At 42.4% G+C, this 25,466-nt stretch overlaps 1 protein-coding gene across 2 annotated transcripts in view; it reads left to right on the top strand.

Annotated features, from left to right (window-relative positions):
* The window catches only part of PANX1 (pannexin 1), a 37,334-nt gene extending 19,318 nt beyond the window's left edge, over window positions 1-18,016 (top strand). The window contains exons 2-6 of one of the 2 annotated variants that reach the window (XR_011697863.1): window positions 2,246-2,385; window positions 11,685-11,908; window positions 13,373-14,040; window positions 15,714-16,241; window positions 16,607-18,016. Coding sequence is in view for 1 of the 2 variants with exons in the window: in XM_071555650.1 (XP_071411751.1) it covers window positions 2,246-2,385; window positions 11,685-11,908; window positions 13,373-14,040; window positions 15,714-15,799 (1,118 nt within the window). In the remaining variant the exon portion in view is untranslated. Of the gene's footprint in view, window positions 1-2,245; window positions 2,386-11,684; window positions 11,909-13,372; window positions 14,041-15,713 lie in introns of both variants that reach the window. The other variant, XM_071555650.1, reaches the window with a different exon arrangement.
* Window positions 18,017-25,466: the final 7,450 nt, after the last annotated feature.

The following is a 25,466-nucleotide window of genomic DNA, read 5'->3' as shown; positions in this document are numbered from 1 at the left end:
CCCTACCATGCTCCAGCTGCCGGGAAAGTTGAGCGATGTAATGGACTGCTGAAAACAACCTTGAAGGCGTTGGGTGGGGGAACTTTCAAACACTGGGAGCTGCATTTGGCAAAGGCCACCTGGTTGGTCAACACTCGGGGCTCCATCAATCGAGCTGGCCCTGCCCAATCAGAACTCTTGAATACTGTAGATGGAGATAAAGTCCCTGTGGTCCATATGAGAGGTATGTTAGGAAAGACTGTTTGGGTGAGTCCCACCTCAAACAAAGGCAAACCCATCCGAGGGATTGTCTTTGCTCAAGGACCTGGTTGCACTTGGTGGGTAATGCAAAAAGATGGAGAAACACGTTGCGTACCACAAGGGGACCTAATTTTGAGCGAGAAGAGTTTGTAATGTTTCATTGCATTTATGTATATATATATATGTATAGGTAAAAAGGGGATTAATTTGGGAATGACTAGATGGAGTAGAATAAGGGGTGGATAATGTCCTAGTTCAGCAGGAGGGACCAGCTAACCCTGTGTGGGGGTGATCAAAGCTGTGTATTCTACCCCCACTAATCATTCCCCAAGGACAATGGGCCATTAGCAGCAGCTGCCCAGGGAGCCATTATCACCTTCACACCCAGCCTGAGGGGGGCGGAGCTGCTAATGGGCCATCAACAGCTCAACACCCCCTGGCTCCCAGAGTCAATCACCCATTGTGTGAGTCCCCGCCCAGGGGGAGGGACTGAGTGCTCCCTGAGGGTACATAAGGGATGGGTAAGAAGACCTCAGGGACTTCTCGTCGGATCCAGAGCAGCAGCAGGACCTCGACAGCAGGAGATCACCGCTCTCGCCCAGACCACAGCCCTCGCCTGCACCAACAGGTCTTTCTTTTCCTTTTGCTCTGGACTTGGGGGAGCCACAGGGGTCTCAGCACAAGGGCAAACAAACCCCCTTGGGTTTGTGCCCCAGGACACTGGGTTGTACTGCTGGGGTATTGTGAGTTGAAAGCAATTTCCCTTGTGTGTCAGTGTTGCTATAATAATATTATTATTAAATTTTAGCTCTGACTTATAATCTCTCTCGTGGTGAGTTCATTCTCCCTTGCTGGTTCACCTTCAAACCAGCACAAGAGGAAACCCAGGTAGCAATATTTTCCCCCTGTTGGTCTTTGGATAGTGACAAAAGTGTGGAAAGTTGCTCTTGGAAGGGTTGTTCATGAAAGAGCCATCTCCACATTGTGTAATCATTTGATGAAACGGTTGTTCTGTTTCAATATTTACGAAAATCTGCAGGAAATGTATGTATGTGGGGAATTGCTTTTCTTGAACCCCCTCATCCTGTTTTACTGGCTTTATCTGAGGAGTCACTGATACTCCATGTCCAGTAACCACTCTTCCTTGCTAGAGATACACTGTGGAAAGAGTCACCTGGTGCCTGTAGCTGGTCAGAGCAGAATATGACCCTAAGCCTGAGGCTGGCTAAATAGGTCCTCTTGCTGTCAATCCCCTGATCTTAAGCTGATGCTTATGGGGCAGCTGGAGAGGTCCTGGAAGTAAGTGGGGCTGACAGTATTGCGTGATCTTGGGCACAGCATGTCACTGCATTGATGAGGTGGTGTCTGGTATCCTTTGGAGGTGTCTGGTGCTGGAATTTCTCTGCCAGAAGTTACAGGAGGAAGTGCTTGTTTTCACAGATAAAACTTGAAACCCTCAAAATAATTTGCAGGGGTACAGAAGAAATGGCAGCACCATGGGCCAAACTTGTCCTTCCATCATTGCAAGCACTGCCGGGTTGCAAGAATGGTGTTTGAGGTCTTATTTCAATAGATGTGTGAGCTGTAGGTTGTGCTTTTGGGCATCATGGTATGTGCTGGCAGCTGTTGCCTCAGGTCACCAGCCTCCTCTGGTCACACTGTGTATCTGTTTGTTCCTCTTTGGCCAACCTGAGTTACAGTGCAAGTGAGACAGGTCTTTGAGGCCACATTCCTCACAAAACTTATGGAAATAGGCCTAAAAGATAGGTGCTTCTAATATGCTCTCTCAACTGTTAGGAGACAGCAGAGTCCCTCTGGGAGTTACACCCTTTGGATGCAGTGGGAACTCAGTGACCCTCTTCCCTGCAGAGCTGCTGTGTTTTGTCCAATTGCTTTACCTTTGGATGCCATAAAATCTTAAGTGTACACTTTTCTTCCTAAACTTGTTTTCTTCCTTTTTTTTTAATCATTTGAGGATGTGATAACCTTTGCTTTGTTTTTCCAGGTGCTCAGATAAGCTGTTTTGCACCCAGTTCCTTCTCCTGGAGACAAGCTGCTTACGTGGATTCCTACTGCTGGGCAGCTGTGCAGCAAAAGCAACCATCCCAGAACAACTTGGAAAACATACCTCTGTGGCTGCATAAAGTATGTACAGATCTCCATCTCCTAGAAAAGTTATTCTCACACAGAAATCTACCTTTGCCTCATTTTTCTTGCTTCTCTGCTCTGCTGTAGTCCTTGACTCTCACTTGGCTCTCTATTTTTAGAACTCTTTTTCCCAAATACTTCCAAAGACGGTAGTACTAGAGAAGATATTTTCTGCTTTTAAATAAAGGGTCACCAGTTAACTGACGCAAGGGTAATGTTAATGTTGCTTGTGTTGCCCTGGAGCTGAACGTTTTACCTGACTTTAGCCAGGAACTGTTTTAAAACTGAAATATGGGACAAAACAACTGCCTTAATGTTTGTATCAGAAGCTTATTTTAGGACAACAGGGTAATAAGAACATTTTATATTTTTAGTGTATTGCACTTGGACAGTTGTGTATGGAGAGAGACTTACAGCAGGTAGGCATTTTGGGAGAGATGAAGTTAATCACTGGTACCAAGAGGTTTAACCCCTGTCTTCAGAGTGCTCTTCTGCATGTCTGCAGGCTGTTCCCATGCAAACTGTGACCTGGATTTCACTGCTTCAGGGAAAACAGTATCATAGTGAATGCACAGAAAGAGTCTTCTTTTATGGGTGAAAAGTGCAGTAAGTACTAAGATACTTGAACTGGCTCAAAGCAGTTAGCTGAGCTTTGGCAGGAGTTACAAACTGAGTCAATGTCATACCAATGCCTGGACCTGACTCAGCTTGAGAGCAGCGTCGGCATGCTCAGGCAGTGCTGATGCCAAAGTATAAAATGCTATTGGGGCTCTGCAAATTTGTATGCTGCCTTCCTCCACTCCTCTATTACTTGCCCCAGCAAATAAACCCCGGGCATCTGGGAGCTGAGGACAACCTGGTATTAAAGGGAGCTCAAGTATGGGACCTGCAGCACCTGTATTGCTGCTATATCCTGAACCTCGAGTTTTATTATTCAATCATCTGGTGGTATCCTCTCTAAGAGACTATTTAAGACTGTCTCTGATTTGTTTGCTGACTCAAATCGCTTACAGAAGATTTACTACTGCCTTCCCCAGTTGTCTCCATTGAAAACCTCAACCCAACAGCTGCATGTTTCATGAATATTAAAACCAGACTTGGTTTCTAACCTGAACTCTTCCTTGCTCGGTTAGGGTTCCACTTCACTTCAGCCAGACCTTCCACAGAGGCCAGTTGAAGCTGCTGGGGCATTTTGCAATGCAGGTAGCTTGTGTGGTTGGAAACTCCACCTGCAGACCTGGACATTTGCTGCCACTTTCTCTTGAGGGAATGAGTTCTTGTTACCCAAATTCTTTATGTTGTATTTTATGTGACAGTCACCTACTGACAGCTCTAAGTCTGCTAGTTTGTCAACCATGACAAATAGCTTCATCAGTCATACTTTTATGACGTAACCCATGTTAATTTGCTGACTAGTGCCCTCTCAATAATTCCTGCAGTTCCTCCATGACAGCTTAATGGTATGTGACGTTTCCTTGTAGATACCCTGTAGACTGCCTGCAGGAAGTACGTCTGAACAGCTGAGTCAGAGGCTGTAGCAGAGGCTGCATACCTGTCTTAACCTCCTAGATCCAGGATTAGCCACCCACTCTTCTGGTCCAGGCATTGGGAGCTGCAGATGCAGTTTGGAAGGTAGTATTAATTAGTACCCTTCTAGTAGTTGTTCATCAGCTTCCGTGCTTTGCAAGTTTACAGGGAAGGAGTGATTACAGCTGTTAACAGTGAACTTTGCTTTCCAGTGTGGTATCTAAAGGTATGTGATTATTCTTTGAATCCCGGGCCTACCACTACTCCATGGCTTGGGATCAGTTCTGCATGAAGACTGGCATTGCTCCTGTTGTCTCTTTAAGGTCCATACAAGCTCCATGCTCTGCAGATTTTGGCTATATAATCATTTTAAAAATGGGCAGAGCAGAGCCTTTTGGGAGCACAGCGATGCTAATGAGAAAGGGGAGCCTTCCTGTGTTCAGTGGAGACCTGACTCTGCAGTGCAAGGGCAAGGATGCACACAGAGGCACAGCAGGGATTGTTAGGCCCAGTTCTTCTTAAGAAAACACTTAAAACTCTTCTGATTTCTGAACAGCAGAACTTGAATTTGCAGAGCATCTCAGCATCTTTGCAATACTCTGACTCAGTATCTCACTGTATTGGCATGCTGGAAAGCCTCCATAAAAAATGTTTAAGGAGGCATTACATTGCAGTTTTGAGAGAATGAGGTTGTAGGCCCCAATTTCTGATTAAAATGGATGGATTTCCTTATGGCGTGATCTCCGTGCTCTCTCAGAAGTGCTGTCAAAGGTTTGCCTCCTGGAGCAGTGCTCAGTCTGGTATAGAGAGGAAGTAGGATCAGGTAGTTCTTTAGTGAAGAAGACAAATTGTAGCAACCTGCCCTGATTTTGTTCTAAGCATCTCATTCCCCTGAAGGATTATCAAATGCAGTTGCATTACAGAAAAGCTGAAAACTTCCCATTTTCCTCCTATTTCAGAGTACAAGTTTGTGCTGAGATTTTTTGGTTTTTTGAACAGTAAAATGTCTGTTTCAGTTCTGGGCAATCCCCAAAGCTTGGCACCTTTACTGGTTGTCCTTTCTGCTCTGGGAGATCTCTCCCAATGGTTGAATTTATCAGTTTGGAAACTTGTTTTGAAACAGAGAGGAAGAGTGCTCTGCAACTTTCTGGGTTCCTTGACTCTCTAGTGGTCTGTGTGCTCCTAGAGGGTGCCCAGGACCTCTCTTTGTGGAGAACAGAAGTTCTGAAGTTTCCGGTGATCCTGGAATAACTCTTCACACTGGATAACCCTTAGCAGAAAGCAAAATGAATTTTGTACTTAAATGCACGATTCAATAAACAAAATACCTGCAGACAGATAAATGTAAAGAAGAGACTGTGGTAGGTCCTGCTTGTATTCTTAGTTTAATGCTAAGATTTCTTCCTCTTTGTCAGTGAAAGAGCTGTCAAAATGATTATATGCTTGAGTCCTGTGAAAAGACTCCTCTTCAAGGTTGTCATTGATGAAACTTACTGTGGTTGGGCTTCACTCTTCTGTTGTCTCTGTTTTCTTCTGGGGTTTTCCATTCAGGTTTAATTCCCTTAAGAGGTTTGTGGTGTCTATCTGAACTGTTGGAACAGAGTTATTATTTCTAAAGATGAATGGTAAATAGAGACGGACAGTGGTGATGGGGGATGGAGAAGTTACACATTTACTCTTCATGCAAATAGTTTGCTTATTGTCTCTAAAAAAATAGTGCTCCACCTGGCGACTTATTTTGCTAAAACATTTCTTGATCCTTAACTGGAACAGAGATAAGCTTTTGGCCACTGTGTGTGGGCAGTCCTTGCAGTCTGGTGGAGGAGGAGACTTCACTGTGAAGCCTTTTTAGTTCATAGTGCCCAGAGAAGTTTATAAAAACTCGTGCAGGAGAACACTGAGCATCATCTTACTGGCGCTTGAAAGCCACCAGACATGGCAGCAACCAAGTAAGCTGAGGAGTAGTTGAGCATTGAACAATGACCTCTTTACAGCCCTGAAATGTGGCACAACCAAGAGAGGTCAGTCATCTGGCTCAGATCTCTGTCAAAGGGCAGGGCAAGTTCTATGGGACCTGGTGAAAGCATTGCATGCATAGAGTGACTCTGCAGTCTTTGTATGCATGAAATGAAACTTCAGTTGTCAAAACCCCTCAGTTTTTGTAACAGAAGGAAGGTTTGCTATGGACCTGTGAGTTGTTCTTTGAATTACTTATCTGTGAATACACCAAAAACCCCCTTACTAGTTATATTGATGGTGTAGTTATAATCATGATTGTTATCTGGTTCTAGTTACTCAGTATTTGTAAAACTTCTTAGTTGACTGAGAACTCCTCATGTTTCACCTGTAAGCCCTACCCAGAGGGATTAAAGGCTGTCAGAGCAAGAACACCTGAATGCAGATGCATTTATAAACAATTCTTAGAGAGTGCAGTGTTAGAGCTACTTCAGTCTGTTGCAGATGGAGTCATGCACTTCACTTTTAAGAGAGAAGCAACCATCTGTTGATATAAAAGAGTGAGTTAACATAGTTCAATGGTAAATGGGACAGTGGTTTAACAAGATTCAGTGGGAAGATGAACTTATTTAGTGCATGGAGGAGAGAATCAGATAGAACTGTTAGGGAGACATTTCTGTTGAGTCACGAGGTCCAGAAAGACACCCCCCCCCCTTAACTCCTTCTCAGAGGGGAGTTCAGACTTAGTGACTAGATTCAGATTTAGTCCCAGGCTTGGACAACAGTGTATGTTTATAGGGTTATGTGTACACAGTCAATCCTTTATATCACTTAGCTAAAATTTCAAGGTTTAGCATTGCTATTAATCACTTTCTGACTATGTGTTACGGCAAGGAATCTCTGAACCTTGAGCAGTAACCTCTCAAAGGAAGAACCTGGCATGCAGCTGCCATGCAGGAAACCTCAACAGGCCCTGGGCTGCCCACTGTGTGTAGAGTACAATGATTGACTTATAGTTGTATTTGTATACCAGCAAGAGGTCTGGGCCACCATTCCAGCCAGCCTTTGACAACCAAGTTGCCATCTGTCCCCCAAAGTCCAGAATAAGCTGGTTGGAACCATCACAGCCTCCCATTGGTAAGTATGGCTTCAGCTAATTGAAACTGGAGAAATCTGTTTTTAAGCTATATCAAAACAGAAAGTATGTAACAGGTGGGATATGGTGTGGTTTGAGATTCAGTTGGAATCAGTTCAATCAGAATGATGAGTTTTTTATAGCTGTTTCTGCTGAACACCAATGAGACATCTCCCATTGTCACCAACAGAATTAGGATCGAATCCAGATGACACCTTAACTTCTGGAAACATGTCATTAACCTGTTTGAGAATTAGTGCCTTTGCTTAAGCTCTTCCCAGTATCAAATAGAAATTTGGAACTGAAGAGGCAGACACTTCACCATGTTCATATGTTTTAATGTCAAGTAAATTAAGAGACTTCAGTGGTTCCTACTTTATTGAATCCTGTCTGCTAATTAATTTTCTCAAAGCTGTTATCCAGTTCTGTGCAGCTTACAGCATTGTGCTATTGTACTTAAAGTTACTCTTTGACCATGGTCAGGTGTGTAGAAGTCAGAATGCTTGCAGTCACTTGTATAGTGTTTGCCTAGAGGAAATAAGGGCTGAAGTTGCAGTAAAACTAGAAAACTGTAGTTTTCTAAATGCCATTGAAGTGGTTTCCACCTTCTGCCAACCATCTTTATCCAGACCTTGTCAAGCTTTCTGTGGACTTGGTCCTTGAAAATGCCTTTTGTGTCACTCCACCAACACCATCTATATTTCTTTTATCATCCAAAAGCTTACTTGAGGTTATAAAGAAGTTTTGTAAATGCCCTTTTAACTTATTTGCTGGGTATTTACTGCATTTTAGCGCAGTTGAAACTGGCGATGTTACTTGGCAGAGTATTTTGTCTTAGCCTGATTTTATCTTTCACCTTCAGGAGAGTGTGGTGCTAATGCATCTTTAAAAGACAGGTTTGTGATTCCAGCATCTAATGTGCTTATGCAAATGGATTATTGGAACACTTCTATACCTGTGCACACTTTCTAGCTGAAAAGTAAGCTGATTACAAACAAATCTACTTAAACGGCCTGAAATGTACACAGAGCTTGTCAAGTGAAATGAACTGCTACAGTACAGAACAAGGGGCAGTGAACTCTTGGCTTCCTAGTGCTCTACTTCCATGGGAGCCTGCAGGCCCACCCAGTGTGCTGTCAGACTAAGGGGCAAGCAAGGCAGGAGAACCTGCTTCGTTTGTCTTTAGCTTTCAGGAACTCAGCAATACTTACAGAAAACAAACAGATAACTGCCGTTTGAGTTCCTTGTGCATGCACTTCTCGTTTTGTCTGTCTCATACTGAATATTAATCACACAGTATCTGTGCTAGTACCTTCCAGAATCTCAAATTAGCCGAGTTGAAGCTCTGCTACTCTGTTTTTGAGTCTCAAACTCGATGAGCTTTTGCCTGTCCTTTTCTCTTTGCAGCTGGGGAGCAGTGAAGACTGAGTGTCCAGGTTGAAGAGGTGCTGTAGCCCTCAATGCACTTTCACTAATGAAGTTCAGAAAGGAGCATTTCGAGCCATAGGATGTTTTATCTATTTTTATGTATCTATTGTAATCTGCTTTCAGAGGACCTTTCTTCAGTTTTGCAGTCACACACTATCTTACATCCAAAATTGTGAACTTGGTGTTGAAAAGGAACTCGATAACTACACAGCAAATAAAAACCTGAGTTTTACTTCTAGGCCAGTATTTTCTCTGGCTTATCTTCAACTGTGCAGTACTTGAGATCAGTGACACTTCCCATTTAACTTTAATCCTGCAAACTAACCAAGACTGAAGTAGCATTTCCTCCTTGTGTATTTGGTGCCTTGGAAGCAAATCATAAAACCATAAACCACGAAAAAAAAGTGGATGGCACATGGTCATCTATGCATGAGTACCATGGAGCCCTCATCTTAAAATGGAAAGTCATTATGTGTGACTGTAAAATGTTGTGAGATCAGCCAGATAATCCAAGTCTGTTTCTCAGAAACAGTCTGTTTTCTAGTGCCACTTTGCATTTTCACTTCTGCCTTTCGGTTCAAGGCCTTAAATTTTAATGATTCAAAACAATTTGATAGTTATCCAAGCCTACTGTTAGCAAATAGAACAAGTGTATCTTTCATTTTCAGAAAAGACAGAATCCAACAAGGATATAGTCCTGCATCAAGTGCTGTGGAAGGGCTGACAAATACAGGCTTTTGTTTCCAAACAAAAGGAGCTGGACTAATGGTCTCGCTGCTGCTCTGGTTTTGAGACCATTCAGAAAAGAGCTGCATAGTGTTTTCTCAGGCTGCCATAAGCTACAGCTTTGGGAGCGATGAGAGCCTGGCAAGGGGAAGCTCAGCAAACGCATGGCAAGTGGGCCTTTGCCCCAGCAGTGTGATGCTTCCAGGTGAAGAGGCAGTAGTGAAAGAGCTGGGGAAAGGAGGAGATGCAAGAGTTGGCAGAGGCTGGTTTTCTTCAGGCAACAGCCTAATGAGGCAGGGCAGATGGGAGTTCTGGAGGCAGCAAAAGAGGTTTGATGCCAATTTGCTACACAAGGGCAGAATGTACTCACAGTCTTTCAAGGTATAAAGGAAGAGAAGGAGACTATGAGGTTCAGCTGAGGTTTGGGGCTGTGACTTCAGTGTGTCCACTATCTTGCCTCTCGCCATATTTGTTGTTAGGCTTTGTGGTAAAGAAATCTCAAGGATTAATGGGATACTGTTGATGGCATTTGGAGGATCAGAAAGGGAATTCATAAATCTCCTGATGCCTGTGAACTTTTGAATGAGTGAGTAGTAAATCCAGGTGGTATAAACCAATGTAAGGTTTCTCTTTACTAAATCGGGTATTTCTTTGTTGTTTCTTCCCCCACCTGGAACCAGTGGAAGAAAGCTCAGAAGTATGACACAGAAGTGGGTGAAGTCAAACAGGCTTTGCAGCAATTTCTAAATAATACAGAATTCAGAGAACTGACAGAGCCTGGACATGAAACCATAAAACTTTGGGTAGGCAAAGGCATCCAAGACTCAGACCTGTGTGACCTGGTGGCATTGTCCGCAGACATAAATACAGAGAGCAGATTCTTGTACTGTTGGGCTTGAGTTGATGAGATGTTTACAAAAACATGTTGGACATGCCCAGAGCTTCATATCTCAATTGGAAAGACCATCTGGAAAAAAGAAGATGACCTGAGGTTATCTGCTGTGTTCAAAGAGGGTAGAGGGGTGATAAGGCAGAGCTCTAGACAGTTTTCATGGGCTTGCTGTGGCTAAAGGGCATCAGTTTTTATGATGGAATACATCACGTGCATTCCTACTATCAGTAATAACAGAGGATTTTGCTTTAATGGCAGATGATATTAGAAGTAACTTTCCTGAATAAAATGTTCAGTAACATAAAATTACATATTTTGTGCATTCAAAACTTTAATCTCTCTTGATTAATGCAAACACAAGTTAACACAGTAATATTAGGTCCAGATTCTTATCTTGTTAAATACCTACAAATGTAAGTGGTGCTTTTCCACTTGCACTTTTTAATGACTTCAGTCCAAGTTTCCTCTAAAATTCTCCACTGGCTTCTTCAGTGAGTGGGCATGTGCACATGGCTGTAACACTTAAGATACCTTACATCTGTTTCATACTTGGTCATCACGACTAATTTAAAATTCCTTAGGAACTGATGCTAGATTTGAGTTGTGTGCTTGCTATCAAAAGTTAAATGTAATGAATTAGAGTTTGGCTGAATTGGCAGTACATTTCATTAACTCTTTTCTTGTCTGACCAGATCTTACATTGTATCTCTGTAAGGGTAATGTCATATATGATTGTACACCTTGAATATAATGTCACAGGAGATGGAAAATACCATCTTCCCAGCATCTGTAAGGAATTACAGGTAAAATCTCATGAAAAAATCCTGCTTGCTTATGGGTAAGAAGGAAGATGGAAAGACTTCAAACTGTTTTATTTTATACCTGCTCCAGCCCTTTTCATAAGCAATAGAGACTGTGTAAAGGCTGACTTCTCAGTGCTGCATAAACACCAGACCATTCTAGTGCTGTGTATTGGTTTCCATTTAGGAGTTACCTGAAAATAAATACTCTGAAATATGACAACCAAACTTGCATCCTTTAAGTTACTGTATGTCAGGCACTCTGAAGAGACATGTGTTTGCAGGCAGATGCAGAGCGATAACGGATCTATCCATTAACCTCCTGACAGCTTATGAAAGCAGGAGAGATTTTGCTGCTGTTCGGAGCATTCTCATTGCTATGAACAGTAATGACCCATCTGGAAGGGAGTGTGACACTGTCCTATTCTTCCAGTCAGTCTCTCTGATAGCTGCTTTGCTTTTTTATTTGTTGTTGCCCAGGTTGATGCTTTCTCAGTGTCAGCTTGTGCAGTGCAGTTCTGAATGTGCAATGTAAATGTTGTCAAGATCATAGTAACTGTATTCTGCTTTTGTTTGTTTCTTGCTGGTTTTTTTGTCTGTTTTTTGTGGGAACAACGTCTAAGCAATGGTAAGGTTACTGGAGCTGTCTGGAAAGAGATTTTCCTTCCCTGCATATCCCAAAAAACATAAAAATGGGTTTTACTAAAAGCATTTAAATAAAATGTTAGGGAATTTAATAGGCGTATAGGGAACCTAATACTTACCTGGAATGATTGGCTGACTTATTTTATACACAGATTAAGGTTAATGAGGACTTTTTTTCTGCTTTCAGTTCTTCCCGTACATCCTTCTGCTCGTTGCTATCCTGCTGTATCTACCATGTCTGTTCTGGCGCTTCACCGCAGCACCTCACCTTTCCTCAGACCTGAAATTTATTATGGAAGAACTTGACAAAGCCTATAACAGGGCAATCAAAGCTGCTAATAGCATTCGCAGCGGAGACCCCAGGGACCCAACTGACTTGGTTCCAGCTGTTAGTGAGAACTTGACACAGAGGTAAGATGCTGGGGCTTGGCTTTCTTTGCTCTTTTTCTCAAGTTCTTAACAGATGTGACATCTGTACTGTCTTAGAAATTTATTGCAAAGATTTAAATGGTGACCTGACACACTCAAATTTGGTTAAAAAAAAGAAGATACCTGAAATTATTACTGTGGGCACTTGGACCTGGAACTTACATCTTTCTTTTTTCAAAGAAAACATTTCATGAGCTCTTCAGATTGCTAACTATCTGAGACATTCTAATTTCATTAGCTGTAGTAGGCGTTAAGTAGTTTTACCCACTGCAGCATAAGAAAAGAGAGATGCTGCAGTCCTCAGTTCTCAGTATTCTTGCACACTGTGAGACAGTTACTTGTCATCTCCTGTCCTTTGACATCTACATCTGCAAAGTTTCTGGTTAAAGAAAAAAAAACACAGAAAAACAAACACCAAAAGCAACCCCTCCCTCTCTGATCAAATTGGTGCTCTATTCTGATTAGATCCAGTTTCTGTTTCCTTCTGTGTCAGGGTACTTGTTTCTCTCTGCCTGTGGAGGTACAATGGGGACTTAGGTATGTTGTTTAAAATGTGGAGTTAGGTCTTGGCAAGTAAAAAGCTTTCCAGTGTTCTACTATTAAACAAGTGTTTGGGGAGTCTGCTTTTCCTCATGTGTTTGCTTACTAGACCTGTTTTCTATTGGAAAAGAACAAAAATATTTTTTTTTGCCATGAGGGCTGTACTATTTTTCAGTTTTCCAATGTTTGAGCTCTTTTGACTCTTAAGTGACTTTTCTGTATTAGAGTGTCAGTAGTCTTCATTTATGTGTTATTCTGTTGGTCTTAATGACTCCAGTAAAACTACCCTTGATTTACCCCAAAAGAAGATGTGAACCTGTTGGAACGGGGCCAGAGATGGCCACCAAGATGATTAGAGGGCTGGAACACTTCTCCGAAGACAAGCTGAGAAAGCTGGGGTTGTTCTGCTTGGAGAAGAGAAGGGACTGGAGAGACCACATTGCAGCCTTTCAGTACCTAGAGGGGATCTACAGAAAAGCTGGAGGAGTTTTTAGAGAGGCATGCAGTGACAGGAGAAGATGGAATGGCTTTAAACTGAAAGAAAGCAGGTTCAGATTAGATATTGGGGAAAAATTCTTCTCTGTGAGTGTGGTGAATCTGGTACATGTTGTCCAGACAAGTTGTGGATGCCTCATCTCTGGAAGTGTTCAAGGCCAGCCTAGATGGGGCTTTGAGCAACTGGTCCAATGGAAGGTGTCCCTGCCCACAGCAGAGGGGAGGGACTTGGTTGGAAGTGTATGGTCTTTAAAGAACTCTTGCAACCCCAAGCCATTCTGTAATTCTGTGATTTTAAGAGGGATTCCAATCTTGTGTCTATTTTAGAAAAGTAGATTTCATTCATTTTGAGGTACATGAATGCTGCAGCATCTGCTCTGTATGATTTGGTCTTTTTTGTCTCTTTTCCAGTTTGTGGGAAATATCAGAAAGCTACTTTAAATACCCAATTGTGGAGCAGTACCTGAAGACTAAGAAGAATTCCAAATGTTTAATAATTAAATACATTACCTGCCGTTTACTCACACTAGTAATTATTTTCATTGCGTGCCTCTACCTGGGCTACTACATTAGTCTCTCCTCTTTGAGTGATGAGTTTCTCTGCACTATCAAAACTGGAATCTTAAAGAATGACACAACTGTTCCAGAAGTGGTTCAGTGCAAGCTTATTGCTGTTGGTGTCTTCAAGGTACTCAGTTATATTAACCTGATAGTCTATCTGCTAGTGATGCCACTGGTAGTGTATGCAATGTTTGTTCCATGGAGATGGAACTCAGGTATCCTCAAAGTGTATGAAATCCTGCCAACTTTTGATGTTCTGAAGCTGAAGTCAAAGTGTTTTGATGACTTAAGCCTTTACCTCCTCTTTCTTGAGGAAAATGTGAGTGAACTTAAATCATTTAAATGCCTCAAAGTGCTAGAGAACATTGCAGTTTCTGAGAAGTTTGATGTCATGCAGCTTTTGGTAAACCTTGGTACTATTAAGACTGATACAATAGATGGGAAGCCAGGGACAGCTGAGTTGGAGAAGGCTGAAGAAACTACAGGAGAGCTGGAAAAAGATGCAACAGAGCTACAAGGTAAGCTGATCTAGAAATGTATTCCTACCAAAACCATTTTAATCTATTCTGTAAGACAATGGACCTACTTAGTCTGTGCTACGTTGTCTGCACTGTAACTGCTATAACCTCACATCTGTGCCAGAAGATTGTGGTCTTGCAAGTCAATGACACAGGCTACACCCTGAAGTGTCTGTTAAGTTGTGGGTCCTTGCTGACATCTCTGCTCTAGCACCAAAACAGTAGAAGAGCACTAGATTGGTCTACAGTAGGTTGTACTTGAAGAGGCTCCAGTGAGAAAGCTGGTGGTTTCAGGACATTTTTTCAGAAATTACCCCCAAAGTGTAGTAACTGCTGCTTCTGCTTCTCATTCAGGCTTTGGCAGAAGTCTTAGTTGAATATAAAAATAAGTCATGGTCAGAAATGCTGCTGCAGAGGAAGAGAAGAGGACAGAAGAAGGGAAGTGAGAATGGGGCCAGTGAACACACTCCTGTTTGGTCTTACACAGAGAGCAGGGAATATTGCATGTAAAGTGATTTTTGCGAAAATGGTCTGAGTCAATCTGGATTGGTGCTAAGGTTCTCTGGATATTCCATCAGTTCACAGACATGATAGGCTCTGAGCAATCCCTCCTGGATAAGATATAGTCTAGGATCCTGTCCTAAAAACTGTGGGATATCTTAATTGTGCTTTCAGTTCCATCCTCAAGTGCAGAATTAGAGAAGCCAAATATCCAGGGAGAGGCATAAAACAAAAGGTTTTAAAAAGTCCTTCACTCATCAAAGTGATGATGCTTTAAAACATTTAGCAGCTGACCTGAGTAGGTGAGCACAATGCTTGGGGCATGTTAAAGACCTGTTTCAAAGGCAGTAAAAAATCTATTTTCTCTTGAGAAAGCTGTGCCCTACACTTAATAAAAAAGAAGCAGCAGTATCCAGGGCTAGCTGTTCCTTTGTACTTAGGTCAAGCAGTTCTGGTGGCTTGACATTTGGAGGAGAAGTCAATTTATATAAGGAGAATTATTTTCGAACCAGAAGAAGCATTTCTGGCAGCCAGCTCTAGTACAGCAGTTGGGAGTAATTCTGACAGAATAGTTTTCCTTGTAAATGTGTTCCCTTATGAAATAACAGGTGGGTGCATTTTGATAGAATATAAAAGCCTAAGGTGGAGGTCTCTGCTCAAGTGGCTGAGAAAGTTAATAGAAAATCTGACTCATTTTTTTCTGAAAGCAGAACTTTTGATACTGTTTTATCTCACGAAAACACTTAAAAGATTTACTTTTGTTCAGAACAGAACAAATTCATGGTTGAAGCTCTGTTAAAATGCTTTGCAGAATAAAGCTGCTGTTTCGTGATCAGCTGTGTGGTGTAGCCCTCTCTTGCCTGGGGGCAGCTGAAGGCTTCACCACCCATCAGCAAGGCTTCACCCATGGCCCACCATCTTTTCTTCTGTCCCTAGTGGCATCAGCACATTTTAATTAGTAACCGTGTTAACAAACCAGGGTAGATGCTGTCTCTGGGCAGGAGGTGCACAGAGCATCCTGTGACTGGGTACTACATCCGGACAGCCAGCAGCAGCTGGAGGCAGCGCTGGACAGCAGTGCAGCACGAGCCTGGTGGCAGTTCCTTTGTACACTAGAGGATGTTGAGTGGTTTTATGGCTCATTCACTGCTAAAGATTTACTTTCTTTTTAGTTTTGACAGACCGTGATGCAAGTGGCAACGTGAATCCAAGAGAAGGCAAAAGACTCCGCCAAAGACTGATAGATTCTTCCTGCTGATGCTGCCCTGCTGCAGGAGGCAGGAGCTCCATTCTGCGGGAAGGCTCCTCTGCCTTCACTGCGCTCAGCGCAAGGTTCTGCTCTTTGAAAGCAACAGTCTTCATCGTCTGACAGTTCCCCAGAGGCCAAACTGGTTTACAGACTATTTGATAAATAATAATCAGGAGTCATATGCCTGAAATAGCATGTTGTAGACTTTCATTATTTATTAAAAAACCTCCCAAACAAATCACACACAAGGAACAACAAGAACAAAAAATTTCCGTCATGAGTTTACAAGTGACATGCATTGAATGCAGTTGAAGCTGGCAGCTGGAAAGAGCTCATGCCATACTGTACAGGGATGGGAAACATAACCCTGCAGGTAACAAAAAGAGATGGCCACATTGCATCCTGAAGTGTTGCTCTGCTGGGAGGGGCCATCTCAGTTCTGGAGTTTAAGGTAACTCTGGGCTCTCTGCCCTGGAAAAGGGGGTTGAAGATGCAGTTTTTTAATGAGTCTGGTTAATCTGTACCAGGTGGTGACTGGCCACTGGTATTGGTTGTGTCTTCATGGGAAAAATAGAGGTTGCTCTGTTCAGCCTGAGATATCTTGGTTAGTCATACCAACATTCATGTCTGGGCATTAAGTATTTGGCACTGGTGGAAATGAAACTACAAACAGGCTTAGTATAAGGGGGTACTGTAAATATTAGGAATTTTGAATTTTCTATGTATTAATAAGTTAATAATGTCTTAACACTTTTTTAAACAAATAATATATAAGCTAAACGTTATTTTCATTTCTCTCCATTATTTTGGTCTTAGTGTCTAATAAATCTGCCTTGGAGTTTTGGACTGAAGATCAGTGAAGTTTATTCCATTTTTGCAATGCCTCGTTGAAGTTGTTTCGTAATATTTTTATGTGGAGGTTTTTTCAATATGTTTGTAGTATCAAACACAATATTAGTTGTGCTGTTTTCCAAACCACACTTGAAAATACTGTCTTACTTGTGTTACAGTAGCACCTGGATGCCTCAGCTCAGCCAAGCACCCAATAGCCAAGGTGAGGTAGATGGAAATATGATGAAAGGTTGTTCTCCCTACACACCCTGTGACTATTTTGATTAAAGATAAGATACTGAAGTGGATTGGAACAGACAAGGAGGAGTGTTGTTGAATTGGAAAACTCTCCTGCTTTGTCATTGGAGTCTTTAGAGAGAGCTTTAATGTTGTCCCCCTAGCCCAGGACCTGAGTCTTCAATGAGTATTAAAATGACCACTGTCTTGAAATTTTAGATACGAGTTAAGGTGAGAGATGGGTGAAGCACCACAGTAGCAGTGTGTATGTTTCACAAATGTTATACGCTGATTTGTTTGTGTAACTGAAATGATTTGCCTCTCACCTCTTCCAAGCTCTCTTTTTAAACAAAGCAGAACTTCTTTTATAGCTAGGTAAGACTTCCCTTTTCCAGTTCCTCTGTGTCACCCACTGTTGTGATCTTGTCTGCTAGCATTCTCCATATGGCTGTGGATGAGGGGGAAACAGAAGTGTTACCATTTTTGCACAGAACTCTCTGTGTGCTGCATCAGATTTCAAGGAGTGCACCTACTTGAATTTAGCAGCTGTTACTGAGCAAGTGGATCCAAAAGTACTGCCATACTATACTTTGGGCTAGTATTTCTACCGCTCTTTAGTTATTGTATGGCTTTCTGCCAAGACAAGCCTTATTTTAAAACAAGTCTTTAAAGCTATAGTATGAAGCTACCTCTACACAGGACAGCAGCACAGCTGCAGTCCTAATATCTGTTGCACTACCAGCAAGAAACAGGGCTTGTGTTGGATAGTGGTGGTCCAAATTGCTGAATTTTACTGCCATACTTCTGCCAGCAAACCTATAACCCCTCTGACCTTTTCTAGATTCTGTGTGGCCGTGCTGATGTGTTGCTGATGGTTTTTATGTGGGCAATGCAAGTGCACATTGTGCATTATGTGTTACCGACAAGGAGCTGTAGTGCAATAATAAGATTTTGTGATGTGTATGTGTTTGAACTGTTTGATGTAAGTAGAGTTCTCAGTGTTTAAAATTCAAAGCTCCTGAAAGCCACATATTCATGTTTCATGTTGCATATGTACCTAAATTTTTACTAATTCCCCTTTGTATTTAAAAGTATGACTTGCTGCAGTGAATCTCTTGTTGTCTTTTAAAGTGCTCAATAAAATACGTGTCAATTCTTTTTGGCTATTTAAATAAAATCAATCAACAGCATAAGTGACTGAGGGTTCCAAGAACAGTCACATTTCACCATCTGAAAACCTGTAGTGCAAAACTTGTGGTCTGATGCTAAACCCTAAACAAACATGTTGGACCGTAGTTAAAATTCTGTTCTTTTCATTTTTGTTCTCATAAAATTGTCAGACAAATGTGAATGGGTTCAAAATCTATTTAACCTTTAAAACCTGTTCAGAAAATGTCAGCACATGATAAGTAGCCTATCCATTGTGTGAGTTACTATCTGGAAATTGGCTACAGTCTCAGCATGTTTGAGTTTTTCAACTGTATCTTCCTTTTTTAAGATGTGTTTCTGAACTGCCCAGCTCAGTTCTACTTATATATTAGTGGCACTGCTCCTGCCGTATTTTGCCATTTTGAAAACTGGGCTTAATTCCAATTTAGATCTTAAGGAACAGAGTCCATCTTCAGCCTATTCATCACTGCACTTTCGAGAAACAGCTACATCCCTCTGCCCTTTTTTTAAATACCACAGAAAGTAAAAATGCAATGTTAAGATTCAGGTTTGGTCGATGCCATTCTTTCTTGACCCTTCTCAATCACTTGGATATTAATAGCCCCCCAAATGCACGAAAGTTCCAGCTACCTCCTCTGCACACTGTTTGCCTTATAATGGCTCTTAGCTACAACGCGAGATTTAAAACTTGTGATTTAAACTGCAGAGAGACAGTAAAAATGTTTATTCCAGTAGTAGATGGTGTGCCTCTAAAAGCAGCTGTCCTCTGCTGTTTTTCCTCCTGTGGATGTTGTCAGTCACTTTTAGAATAAAGAGTATATTTTAGGTCCATGGGCCTTTTTTGCCTTATGAGGAGCAGTGGGTGTTTTAGTAGGAGCTTTGATGACTAGTTTAGTGCCCAAGCCTAGAGCCTCATTAAATGAGCCTACAAACAAAGGATGCCCTGGCTGCTCTTTGTGAACAGGAAGACAGAAATCAGGTAATGAGTGGTTTTCTGAAGATGGACATAAGAGGGATTTAGCTGCCACCTCCAGCACTACTACTGTCTGCTGTCTGTGGTGGCTTCTGTCTGAGTTAAAGCTTTGGAAGGAGGAAGATACTTGTGTAAATCTTTATTTTTCAATAATGATTGTCATGTTGCTGATATGAAAAACCAAAATGAAACTGTAGACTGGACTAATGGACTAATTAGCTGGACTTCCTCCATGATGTGCCCAGCCCACAGGAAGCTTGTCATTCATCATTCTTATTCACTGAAATGTAAGCTGGTTTTAAGATGCTGGATGTTGGTTGGATTTTTAGATTGCCTGAAGGGAAAATGTCACTGAAGCCATGCACAGCCACCTGCACTAGAAGGGACATCTGTCAAGCCAGGAATGGGGCAGCTCAGCCCCACTACCTTGCCCATGAGTTGGGAGCTCCTGCAGGAACATGGAGGTGTCTGTGAAAATACAGGAATGCTGTGTCCTGTGAACATAGAGGGATTCTGAGCTGGATCACCAGTCTCTGACTGCCCTGTCCTTCATCACCCTTTTGCAACAAATCCCTATTGCATCCAACAGCTCATGGAGCAGCACTGCACACAGCCTGGCATGCTGGCTTCCTGCACTCCTAAGTTTGCAAAATAACTCCTAATTCACAGGAAAAAGTAGAGCTACTAGATGAATAAAATCCTGCTGAAAGACAAGTAACAGTTAGTGTCCCAGTGGCCAAGTCAGTGGGCTGGTTCAGTAAACAGAGATGAATGTCAACAGAAGGGAGGAAGAATCAGAGATGTCTGATCAGAGTAACCTTTTTCAGAAATCTTTTCTTTGAGCTCCACTTTGCACACACCACATGGCACAAATCAAAATTTAGCTGTATGTTAGGGACAGTTTGTGGATTTCTGTCCTGCAGACTGCATGGCTGGAAGCTCTGCAAGAGTATTTTCCTCATAATGGAATATTTGACAACCAAATTACTAATATAATGATAAAAAGTAATTACTCTTATTAAATATATTTCTGAAGTGACAATAATGAAAACAATAAATTATTATGGCTTTATATCATTAAATATTCAAACATTTATTTGCTTTAAAACATTTTCATGTTACCAAGTCTTCCCTGAAGGACTGTGACACAAAACTCCCACTATAACAGTATTTAATTTTTTTAGGTAATAAAATTTACATCCTCTTTTTTATTTCTTCAGATTTTTTTTATGTGAGTGACCTCAGACTTTCTCTAACCATTGAGATTAATCAAACACCTTCATGCAAAGGAAATTCCTTGCCTATGAAGGAACTCCCATCCAACTCAGGGGCCTGCTAATTAGTTGTCTAAAGTCAGATTCTCACTTCCCCACAAAGTCCAGGGAAAGTGGTAAGTAGGTGCCTTTGAAGGCATTTGAATGGGTAATCAGTCCAAGGATGAAAATGGCCTGAGCTAACTCTGTACTACATTAATTGCTTCAGTTCTTGCACACTTATAAACTTCATCTCTCTAAACCAACAGAAATTAAGTGTCTCAACCAGCAACAAAAGAATTGGGGTTTTGTTTGCTTTTTCCTTCTTAACTTGTGCTAAAATGGGGTGAGAGGAATATGTGCTGCTGCACAGTTCAGAACAACACCTCTGTGTTGGGAGTCTGAGCTGCAGGATGAGAAACAGCCTCAGGCTGCTTGTCTGTTTGATGTCTTGAAATGTGTTTGCGGTGCCAAACAGGAATACCAGGACTCAGCTGAAGCATTTGGTCCCTGCTGCCATCACTGTTCAAGTGTCAGATCATTCCTGAGCTCTGTCTCAGACTTGCAAGACAAATTCTGGGCAAGCCCCTGGGAACAGTTCACTTCTAGAGCAGCTCCCAAGAAGCAGTGGGAATGTGACTGTAACAATCTGGTTCCCACCACCCTACATGTCCCTCCAACATAACTGTGCTGGTTTGAAGGTGAACCAGCAGGGGAAATGAACTCACCACGAGAGAGATTATAAGTCAGAGCTAAAATTTAATAATAATATTACAATAACAACACTGACACACAAGGGAAATTGCTTTCAACTCACAATACCCCAGCAATATAACCCAGTGTCCTGGGGCACAAACCCAAGGGGGTTTGTTTGCCCTTGTGCTGAGACCCCTGTGGTTCCCCCAAGTCCAGAGCAAAAGGAAAAGAAAAACCTGTTGGTGCAAGCGAGGGCTGTGGTCTGGGCGAGAGCGGTGATCTCCTCCTGTCGAGGTCCTGCTGCTGCTCTGGATCCGATGAGAAGGTTCCCGAGGTCTTCTTACCCACCACTTATGTACCCTCAGGGAGCACTCAGTCCCTCCCCATGGGCGGGGACTCACACAATGGGTGATTAACTCTGGGAGCCAGGGGGTGTTGAGCTGTTGATGGCCCATTAGCAGCTCCGCCCCCTCAGGCTGGGTGTGAAGGAGATAATGGCTCCCTGGGCAGCTGCTGCTAATGGCCCATTGTCCTTGGGGAATGAATAGAGGGGGTGGAATACACAGGTTTGATCACCACCACACAGGGTTAGCTGGTCCCTCCAGCTGAACTAGGACAATAACCTACTAAGTTTTGTACCTTCAGAGAGTCTGATGACATGCTTTTATGGCATCTGATACATGTCCTTAGCTTCATATTATTAAAAACTGGTGACCTCTGACAAACCTGCCATATTATGGTGGTTTTAACTGAAAAAGCATACCAAAAGTGTAATAATAATGTCTTAAAATCCACATGTCCCAGTGACCTTAAGGGCTCAGAGTCAAGGACTGTGGACCACCATATATCTGGTCTGATTTAGATGGAGCTAGCCCTGCACATTGTTGAAATAAATGAGCTGACACCTTAGAGCAAGAAATCATTTGTAGACCTTTAGTTATTTAATTGGTGTCCTGGTTTTGTCTGGGATACAGTTACTTTTTTCTTAGCAGCTGGCACAGTGCTGTGTTCTGGACTCAGTATGAGAATAATGTTGATAACATACTGATGTTTTGGTTGTTGCTGAGCAATGCTTACCCTAAGCCAAGGGCTTCACAGTTTCACATTCTCTGCCAGTGAGCAGGTGCACAAGAAGCTGGAAGGAAGCATCCCTCAGACTGCTGACCCAAACTAGTCAAAGGGATATTTAATACAATAGAATGCCATGCTCAGTTTATGAAGTGTGGGCAGTTGGCCAGGAGGAACTGATTAATTTATAGATAAAGGCGATTTTTCTCCTGGTCAGAGATGTAATGATGACTGAATTGACCTCTGCCTTTCCAAGTACCATTAAAAGGCTTTGAGTCTAAGGCAAAGAGTGGAAGGGTTCACCCCACCATGACTCACAGAAGTCCCTTCAAGCCTGCAAAGCAATGAAGAGGGTGGGAGAGGGGGGACATAGTTCCCTGAATAAGAAAGGATGAGCCAAAGAATTTCCCTGTTTCTGTGTCTCTTATGCCACTCCAAACCTGCTCCCCAGCCCACTGTGTCATCCCCAGGAAGGAGCAGGTGCTGCCCTTCTACTGGGCCGTGCAGGATGGAGAGAGCAGGATAAGATCTCATCCTCATCCGCCTTTGGTGGCACAAGGAAGATCAGAAGATAAGAAAGCAAGCTACCAGATGTGATGTACTGGACACAGGGTCTGTGAGAAGGTATGACCTCTCTCAGCCAAGCCTCTGAGATCTGTTAGATCATGTAGGTACCTTCACAGGTGCAGACTGTTCACAGCTTTGACGTAAGGCTGGCAGACTGCGTCAGCAGCAGAGCTGGCTATGCTCTCACCAGCACTCAAGAGATTTATGAATAAGGCAGATTTGAATAATAGGTAGTCTTATTCTCCTGGGAAACTGCTATTTTAAAGCTTGCTCTGTGTGTCCACATGCAGTTTTTAGGTCAGTCTGTTTAGAGGACTAGGACATCCCTGAAGGTCTTGAAATAACTATGTCCACACGTGGGTCATGGCTCAGTGCTGTGCAGATTTATTTATTCACATCCAAGAGCTGTACAGCTTCATCCAGCTGTTCCTGAGCCCTGCATAGGCTCTCTGCTCAGTAGCTTCACTGCACAAATGTAGCCTACAACTTGGAATTAGCAAAGTCTGTAGCTGACAGTGATGTCAGGGGCTCACACTGCGATCCATTAATGATTTCTGTGCAGTTCATAGTCAGACTGTTTTAATCATGGTCTACCCAAAATGCATCAAAAAACATCTTGAAGTTTCATATTCAATATGCAAATATTTAATACTCTCAGTAATAGAATAGTCATAGAATATCCTGTATTGGAATGGACCCAGAAGGATCCCTTGTCTGGCCCTGCACAGGACAACCCCAAGAGTCACATCATGTGCCTGAGACTGTTGTCCAAACACCTGAACTCTGTCAGGCTTGGTGCTATGACTACTTCTCTGGAGAACCTGTTCTAGTGTCCAACCACCTTCTGGGTGAAAAACCTTTTCCTAATATCCAGCCTAAACCTCCCCTGACACAGCTTGATGCCTTTCCCTCAGATTCTGTCACTGGTCACCTGTGAGACCTGAGAGAACAGATTGGTGCCTGCCGCCTCCACTTCTCCTCATGAGGATGCTGTAGGGTGCAATGAGGTCTCTTTTCCTCTAGACTGAAGAAACCAAGGGGCCTCAGAATAATGGGGATGAGTAACTACTGTTTCTTTGTGGTACCAAAATGTAGACAATGAGATCAACGTTTTTTAAGGGCTTTCCTCTCCAGAGATAAAAATTGCGTTTGTATCAGCTAGTATTAGCTAGTTAATACATTCATTAAGGAAATTACAAAGAGGTTTATGCTTATCAGAAAAGTGTGATTTTGAAATCTTTGGAGCCTCCTGGCATTTTTCCTATAAGAGGGATGGAAGTAAACAAAGATAGCTTGGAGATGGTGCCTGATACTCTTTGAAAATGCTGGAAAAAGGCATTAGTGTTCCTGAAGTTAAAGGACATGGTTGTATTTTTAGCAGCTGCCTTCTCATTTCTGAATCTGTCAGCTTAGAGGAGAAGAGGTGACAGGAAAAGAAGTGGGCTACCATGCAATCAGAAACGATACCAACCAAAGCCGAAGCTCCTTTCTTCTGTGCAGAAGAAATTTGTCATCTTTTCCTTTGGTGATTTCAGCATCTTCCAGGAGTCATGTCTTCATTTTATGTATAAGAGCAAGAGGCTTGGACTCTGCTATGTGCTGTTAGTTTTGCCTGTACTTTATGAAATTTCCTCTGATGAGTGTAGGTACAATGCTTGAGCTATTTGTTGCTTTCCTTTGAATGAGAGAGCCAAGCTAATTGTGGGAGGGAAAGCAAAGCATGTGTGAAGTAAACACCCTCCATTTATCTCAGCTCAGGGTAAGTCCTTGCTGTTTTTTTGGCTACAACAGAAACTTTTCTTTCACACAAAACTCCCATGTAGCAGAATAAAGTAGTAGACTTTTCCTTCTCAGCACCACAATGTCTCATGGCTGCTAGACTTTCACATTGATACTGAAGGGTAGATAGTGAGACTGATACTGAGGGTAATTCTGCCCCTCTAGTTCACTTTCATGAGACACCCTCCCCCCACCCACTGAGTGGTGCATCCAGCTCTGAGATCCCCAACATGAGAAGGACATGGACATGTTGGAGCAAGTCCAGAGGAGCTCATGAAGATGATCAGAGGGCTGGAACACCTCTGCTGTGAAGACAGTCTGAAAGAGTTGGGGTTGTTCAACCCAGAGAAGAGAAGGCTCCAGGCTATAGTATTAAGAGGGGGCTTGTCAGAAACACTTTTGACAAGGGCATGTAGTGACAGGACAAGGGGGAATGTCTTTAAACTGAAAGAGGGCAAGTTTAGGTTAGATATTAGGAAGAAATTCTTGACTGTGAGGGTGTTGAGGCACAGGTACAAGTTGCCCAGAGAAGCTGTGGATGCCCCATCCCTGAAATTGTTAAAGGTCAGATTGGATTAAGCCCAAACCATTCCATCACTCTGCAAAAGAGGGAGTAAATGAAAGCTGGAAGCTGAAAACCTGATCTGACATCAAGAAGTGCAAGAAAGGTTTCAAAGATTTGTTTTCCCATGAGTGCTATTCAGAATAGCATGAGCTGGCATTATCTTTGTTCCCTTTCAAGGTCTCTGCATAATTCTACACAGAGAAAATGAATAAAACACTAGAAATATTGTTAGAAACTTAAAATTAGCATTCATAATTCCTGGAACTTGCAAGTTAATTTTCACAGGCCATACAAATCATTTCACTTTTGAGCAGAAAAAAATACAACACTCTCTAAATCATGGAATTTGCAGAGTCAACCACTCTAGATCTGGGAGATGGCAGTATTTACTTTACCTGTGTGACTCTAGTTGAATTCCTTTATTCATATGTGTATTGGGATTGCATGGCCAGGTTTTGGTAGCAGGACGGCTAAAGGGCTGCCTTCTGTCTGGCAGAGCCAATGCCAGGTGGCCCCAAAATGGATGTGCTGCTGGCC

This window comes from Pithys albifrons, chromosome 1 (assembly GCF_047495875.1).
Source record: "Pithys albifrons albifrons isolate INPA30051 chromosome 1, PitAlb_v1, whole genome shotgun sequence".
In the NCBI taxonomy this organism is placed as follows: Eukaryota; Metazoa; Chordata; class Aves; order Passeriformes; family Thamnophilidae; genus Pithys; species Pithys albifrons.
This window is presented reverse-complemented; position numbering and strand designations above follow the sequence as displayed.